The sequence below is a fragment of the Ciona intestinalis genome, unplaced genomic scaffold, assembly GCF_000224145.3.
Source record: "Ciona intestinalis unplaced genomic scaffold, KH HT000149.1, whole genome shotgun sequence".
Classification (NCBI taxonomy): domain Eukaryota; kingdom Metazoa; phylum Chordata; class Ascidiacea; order Phlebobranchia; family Cionidae; genus Ciona; species Ciona intestinalis.
This window is the reverse complement of record NW_004190471.1, coordinates 14597-21189: the sequence shown is the minus strand read 5'-3', so window position 1 is coordinate 21189 and position 6593 is coordinate 14597. Positions and strand designations below refer to the sequence as shown.

Here is a 6593-nt window from a genome sequence, read left to right as displayed (position 1 = left end):
CCACAACTCGTAGCAGCGACGCGCCTTGAACCCATTACCTCTGGGTTACAGGCAGGCGCGCTAACCACTATGCCACGGCGCCGGGTAATAAAACTGTATATAAACTTGACTGATTAAAAACATTTAAATATGCTTTTTCATAAACCTGCAGAATGCACTATAGCAGTGACTGACTAAATATAACGGAACTTGTATACCAGATAAACTACTAAAGATTAATTTAAAAAAACGAATTTAAAAAGAGAGAATAATTTATTTAAATATATCTATTATCTAGTTCTCACCCACTATCGGGGGGCCTAAGTAAACCCCCAGCCCCTCCCCAGCCAACATTAACCCATAAGCAAGTGTGAAGGTTTCTTCCCCTAGTAGCTTAGATGGTATAACCATCATAAGGCCATAACTACCACTCAGGAATCCAAAGGAAATGGCAAACAAGCTGAGGGACCAGAGCTGAGTGCATAGAGGGCTAAGGAGGGTGGATATCCCGAATAGAATCTGAAATTTATATTTATTTTTAGTTATTTACAAAAAGGGGATTGCAGAAAAGAGAAAACTTAAGTTTCAGATATAACAGATAGGATTTGAAATTTGAATTTATTTTGGATGTAAGATTTAAATTGTAGGTATAAGTTAAGTGAGTATTTTAAGTAAGGAGAAAAATATAACATACACTTGCGATTTTTTTGTTGACAGTCTGGCAGTGTATTTTTGAGTAAAATACAAGTAATAAACATTGTGTATTTTTTTTAATCAGTTTATATTGGTAAAGGTTTCAGGTAAAAAAGAAAAAAAGGAGTAAGGACAAAAAGCGAAACCAGAGCTCTTATTACAGGGTAAAAAAGAAAAATTATGGATAAGGTTTTATTATTTGTGTTTAGGCCGGTGCTTCTCAACCCCTGGGTCACCATTTGATTTGGGTCGCCTACTACAGTGGTTCACAATCCCTTGTAATACTTTTTATAGTACATTATAATACACAAGGACATAGGGCAGTTCTAACTAGTAGCATACATAGTTTCTCAGTGTGGGTGTTGGAGTAATGATCCAAACCTGGCCTAAACCCGAGGTCCGACCAGGACCTCGCCCATAAAAAATGGAACCGAGGAAATAAATAGCCAGTAGTTCAGTTTGAAATATTGATTTGAATAAAACATAGATATCACCTGAGCAGCAACAAACACATTGAAAGTAGAAAGGTCAAACAGAGTGCATATTATCCCGAATACAGATTTGCCCACTGCATTTGAGACGCCTAACATAGAAATAAGAAAAGCCCCTTCATGAACCCCTGTGAAAATAAGTTGTGGTTAACTTTATGTAAGTAGAGTGAACTAAAATTTTAATTGCGCTTCTAATTCAAAATTATTTTTAAAAATTCCAATTGTAATAGTTAGGTAAATTAAAATTTGATTACGCAATTAAGTCAAAATATTAAAAAAATACTTCAAAACCTAAATTTGTTTAAATAAACAAATATGAAATGGATGTCCGAAAAAAATATTTGAGTTTTATGTATTTTTAGATACAGAAAGAAGAACTAGTAAATTTTAGAAAAAAAAAAAAAAATTAAAAAAAAAACAACAAAACATAAAAAAAGCAAACATATAGAATTTTTGTAAATAACCCCACTGGGCCTTGAACCCATTAACCTTAGGTTTTGCTTACCGAGCATTAGGGCTCTTTCAGGTAAATGAACATAAGGCACAAACTGTGTCAACCAGGACAAGAAATCGCTAAAAAATAGAATCCAAAATGTTGGGTCCTTCAGTAATGTTTTCGTTTTCTCTGACAATCTGGAATAACTTAATTAAGTGTGTGTTGTATTCTATATGGGTGAGGTCCTACAGCTACAACCTATTAGTGACCACTGGGTTGGAGCAATGTCCTTTTAGTGTTTTGCCCAAGGACACATGTGCCTACCAGTGTCGAGCATTGAACCCGGTATCCTTGGGTGCTTAACCAATGCACTATATAAGTGATATCCCCACAATTCTGTTCCCACAGCTAAAACAGTGAACTATATACTATATACAGATAGTTAAATTTCAGGCGTGGTGCATGAAATATCAAATATAGGCATATAGTACTGTGGGGTAAGATGGGTTACTGTAAGCACATAATATCCCATATTTCCCAATTCGGTTTGCAATAATTAACAACGCTTCTTTAGAGTCGTGGGACTACGTTTATATAATAAATGTAAATATTCTTTGTTAACTATCAAATGGGACGATAAAAGAGAATCAAAACATGTCCCATCCTACCCCACCCTACCATACGCATCAAATGACATAATTACTTCATTTTAGCCCGTATAACTTGTATCGTGCTTCGACGTCTGTCGTTACGTTTCTCTTGCGCCAACTCCAGTTCTTTATGTGGTAACACTTGTAATATTTCAGTGTCGCAGTTTTCGTTGCAATTGGTGGAGCCATTCACCCTATGTACAGTGTTCTGTAATATACCATAGTTTTATCTCTTGAAAATTAAGTTCGTTAAAACAACGAAGGTATAAAACAGCAAAACGTTCGGTGTAGCTTTAATGATACGATATTATATAACGATTATTATTATTGAGGGGTGAAGTGGTTGTTGGGTGGGGGAAGGTGGGACACCTATAGCACATAGTATCCAAATGTCTGATTGTGTTTTAAACAATTAACAACGGTCTATGGGAGTCGTGAGGATTTAGTTTTATAATTCATTGAATGTTCTTTGTTTACTACCAAATGGGACGCGAAAATAGATCAAAAAAGTGTCCCATCTCCCCCACCCTAATATAAGTCTTCTTTAACTTTGTACAACGCAGGTCATCCTAGATATATCTAAGTTCGTATGTCTTACGTCATTATTGAATACGTCATAATTATTTCGACGGGTTTGTAGAATAAGCAATAACGGTTCCGACGAAGCGGCGTTTGTTACGTCACTATATACGTGTTTCAGAATTTTAAAACATTTTTTTGTTTGACAATATTGTTCGATTGTTGCTTACAATTATTGCTTCATAATTTGTACAACCCATTAGTGACCACTGAGTTGCCCAAGGACACATACGCCCACAGTGGTAACAGCGTCAAGCCTCGAACCCGAAACCTCTAGGCTAAAAGCAGACGCGATAAACAACGCGGTTATTCGTTTGTTACGTACAATTAGGCGTACCTACACCATTGTTAATCATTGTTACGTCATAACCAACTATAAGTTCTACCTGATTACCAGGTCATGTGATCGCCAATTCCATATGACGTCATAGTGACGTAATTGCTCAGGTTCCATCATGAGAAGACCGCATATGATGACGTTCAACTGCAACCCACCAATCAAAAGTAAGGAACCCTATGACGTAGTTAAATTTAATATGACGTCACACGTGTGTTTAAAAATGTAAAAAGGTCACGTGGTAAAATCGATCATGCAGAAAAAAATTATTTATTTGAGAGAACGTAAGAAAAAAGTTAAAAATGCGAGAGAACGTGAGAAAAAGTTTTGTAACCCACCTTCCACGTGTATTGCTCGACGAAAATATTTTGTAAGAATCCAAATAAAAAAGCTCCAACTCCCACCCCGCTGGAACCAACCCCCATCGCTAAGGGGCGCTGTTTGTCGAAGTATTGGCTTAGGGAAACCACCGCTGCTAAATTCGCGACTCCGCCAGCGCCACCTAACAGAAATAAAAATATGTAAATATAAAAATAAGAATGAATGTGATTTGTTTTATCCTCGCGTGGCTGGAAAACGACAGTCGTTATAACACAGGTGTTTTGTTTTATACACCTTGTGTCAGCTTACAAGTTACCATATATGTAACTTTTTGGTAATTGTTTTTATGTATGGCTGACAAGTGAGACAACCCATTAGTGACCACTGGGTCGGGGTGGCGCTGACCCAGTTACCACACACTGGGTAGGAATGTTATTTTCTTCATCACTTTTGCCCAAGGACACTTACGCCCACAATGGTAGCAGCGTCGAGCCTCGAACCCATAAACTCTGGGCTATATACATGCGCTAATGATTTACAACATAATCAACCAACTAGGTTATAATGGTCATAAATATAAACTTTCAAAGGCCTTGAAAGCAAATAACAATAAACTTGTTTAAACAACCCCCAAATTTCCGCGAGATTTACGAGTCAACTATGACTAATACTGTTGACAACGCAGTACGACACAAGTGTTCAGCATATTTAAAAAAAATAAAAACAAAAAAAAATCTTTTAAAATAAGAATAATATTTTTTTTTTGTGGAAAAATAGATTTTTTTTTAAATATTCGGCAACACTGTTCTTGTGTGTTGGCTATACACTAGTAAAAGATAAGACAGCATCAGTGCGGTTTTTGCTGACTTCACAATGCGGTTTTACCTGCTACAACACCGAAGCTTACACATAAGAATGGGATCCCAGTGGCAAATGAACTTATTATTAACGCCGTTGCCAGGACAACACCACTGGCGACGATAATTTGACGACAGTTGAAACGGTCGAGAAGAGCGCTGCCAACTGGACCTAAAAATATTTTGAAATAAATTTATAAATAGATAGAAATGACAAGTTAGGCGTTAGGCCTCGCCGTACCCATAGGCATCGGCATCAACACAAAACGTTTCAAAAGTTTATTTGTACGTGGGTGTCTGAATTATAGCAATTCTTTAGGGTACACTGAGTCAATCAACTCTGGCCTAAATCCCAGGTCATGTCGCTGTTAGACCTCGCCCATATAAGATAAATCGCTTAAATTAAAAGGCAAAACAAATTTGCCAAACTGGGTTTATTTAATGTCTGGCAGCACGGCTATATTTATCGTATTGTATTTGGCATTCATGATAACAATATTTGAGGTAGGACAGATACAATAACGGTAAAACGACGGACGGTTTTGGGGTATTTGGCGCTTGTTTAGAATATATGTACTGTACAGGCCTGTATCTTACAATTTATAGCTTGAATATCGAACTGTTTTATTGAGTACGGGCATTATAATAATACACCCCTACTCGTGCCTTGTTTATTTTAGAGGCTGATTGCTGCAAAGTGATGCAGAAAATAAAATTCCTAAATACAGTAGGGTGGGGGGAGATGAGACATGTTTTAACTATATTTTCTCGTCCCATTTGGTAGTAAACAAAGAACATTCAAAGAATTATAAAACCGTAACCTCACGACTCCCATAGACCGTTGTTAAATTGTTTAAAACACGATCAAGATATTTGGATATTATGTGCTAAAGGTGTCCCATCTTCCCCCCACCCTACTATATGCAAATATGTTAAAACATATGTAGATTATTTTATTGATGGAGCAAGGGCCCACGGGTGTTGGTGTCTGTGAATGAGGCCACGAACCATGAAAGGTTGAGAACCCCTGGTTTAGGCAATACAGAGTAATAAAAATACGACTCGTTAAAAGTGAACTTGCTTTGTGACGTTTCAATATAAATTTAAACCGAACAAAGGCTGTATGACGAACACTGCCATATTATGACGTATTGGTTCCTCATGTCCAATGATAAAGTTTTATGTTTGTTTTGTGAATGGGTCAGGGTATTGTTAAAACTGAATCTTGGGAATGATAAATGTACTGTTGCACAGAGCTTTTAAGCGGCGTTTACACTACAGCGTAGCTCGCCTCGCTGTAAAAAGAACAAACAAAGAAATATCTACGCCCAGCGTTGTTCAGCGCAGGTCAGCATGGATATTTCTTTGTTTGTTCCTTTAACAAATACATACATTTTTCTCTAATGCCCTTTTGAATTCTAAAACACGTTTTACTAAAGCAGAGGTGTCTGTGTGTTTAATGAGCCTTGAACGGGTTTGACTTTTAATGCGGTTGTTTCAACGGCTGTAATATAACTTACGTCATACACTGAGCTCGCCGCAGACATTTAACTCTCATGGGAAACCAATGTAAAGTGAGCTTTAAGGCGTAAACAATTTGTAATGATTCGTAAATTGGGTAAGATTTAAACCTAAAAACTCTGATTCTCCAACCCTGGCCTGGATTCGAATCCAGGATCCCTGGTTCTCCAACCCTAGCCTGAATTCGAACCCAGGATCTCTGGTTCTCCAACCCTGGCCTGGATTCGAATCCAGGATCCCTGGTTCTCCAATCCTAGCCTGAATTCGAACCCAGGATCTCTGGTTCTCCAACCCTAGCCTGAATTCGAACCCAGAATCTCTGGTTCTCCAACCCTGGCCTGGATTCGAATCCAGGATCCCTGGTTCTCCAACCCTAGCCTGAATTCGAACCCAGGATCCCTGGTTCTCCAACCCTGACCTGGATTCGAACCCAGGATCCCTGGTTCTCCAACCCTGACCTGGATTCGAATCCAAGATCCCTTGTTCATAATTTTCATAACATAAATACTCATAACCCTTGAACCATTAATTCTAACTTGACAGCGAGCATGAGGTGTGCAACTATCGCGAGGCACCAGACATGTTGTCATAATTAACATACAGCGCTAGAGCTCAAGGCATTAATTACAGACACCAGGAAACTGTAGAATTTCCGGCGTCTGTTGTTGCTTAGTCTGTTTACAAACTGCAGAATATCGAAGCGTAAACAGACAATACAATGCTGGAGTG

At 38.0% G+C, this 6593-nt stretch overlaps 2 protein-coding genes across 3 annotated transcripts in view; one reads left to right on the top strand and one right to left on the bottom strand.

Annotated features, from left to right (window-relative positions):
- The window catches only part of LOC101243351 (cadherin-23-like), a gene marked incomplete at its 3' end in the record, with an annotated part of 23096 nt that overhangs the window by 2017 nt on the left and 14486 nt on the right, over positions 1-6593 (top strand). The gene's annotated exons all lie outside the window — the stretch shown is intronic.
- LOC100175051 (monocarboxylate transporter 9-like) overlaps positions 1-6593 on the bottom strand; it is a 10001-nt gene that overhangs the window by 946 nt on the left and 2462 nt on the right. The window contains exons 2-8 of one of the 2 annotated variants that reach the window (XM_026839066.1): positions 4372-4515; positions 3504-3667; positions 3215-3342; positions 2303-2443; positions 1669-1796; positions 1167-1291; positions 285-498 (exon numbers count right to left, since the gene is read on the bottom strand). In XM_026839066.1, coding sequence (XP_026694867.1) covers positions 285-498; positions 1167-1291; positions 1669-1796; positions 2303-2443; positions 3215-3342; positions 3504-3667; positions 4372-4515 — 1044 coding nt within the window. Of the gene's footprint in view, positions 1-284; positions 499-1166; positions 1292-1668; positions 1797-2302; positions 2458-3214; positions 3343-3503; positions 3668-4371; positions 4516-6593 lie in introns of both variants that reach the window. The other variant, XM_002125311.5, reaches the window with a different exon arrangement.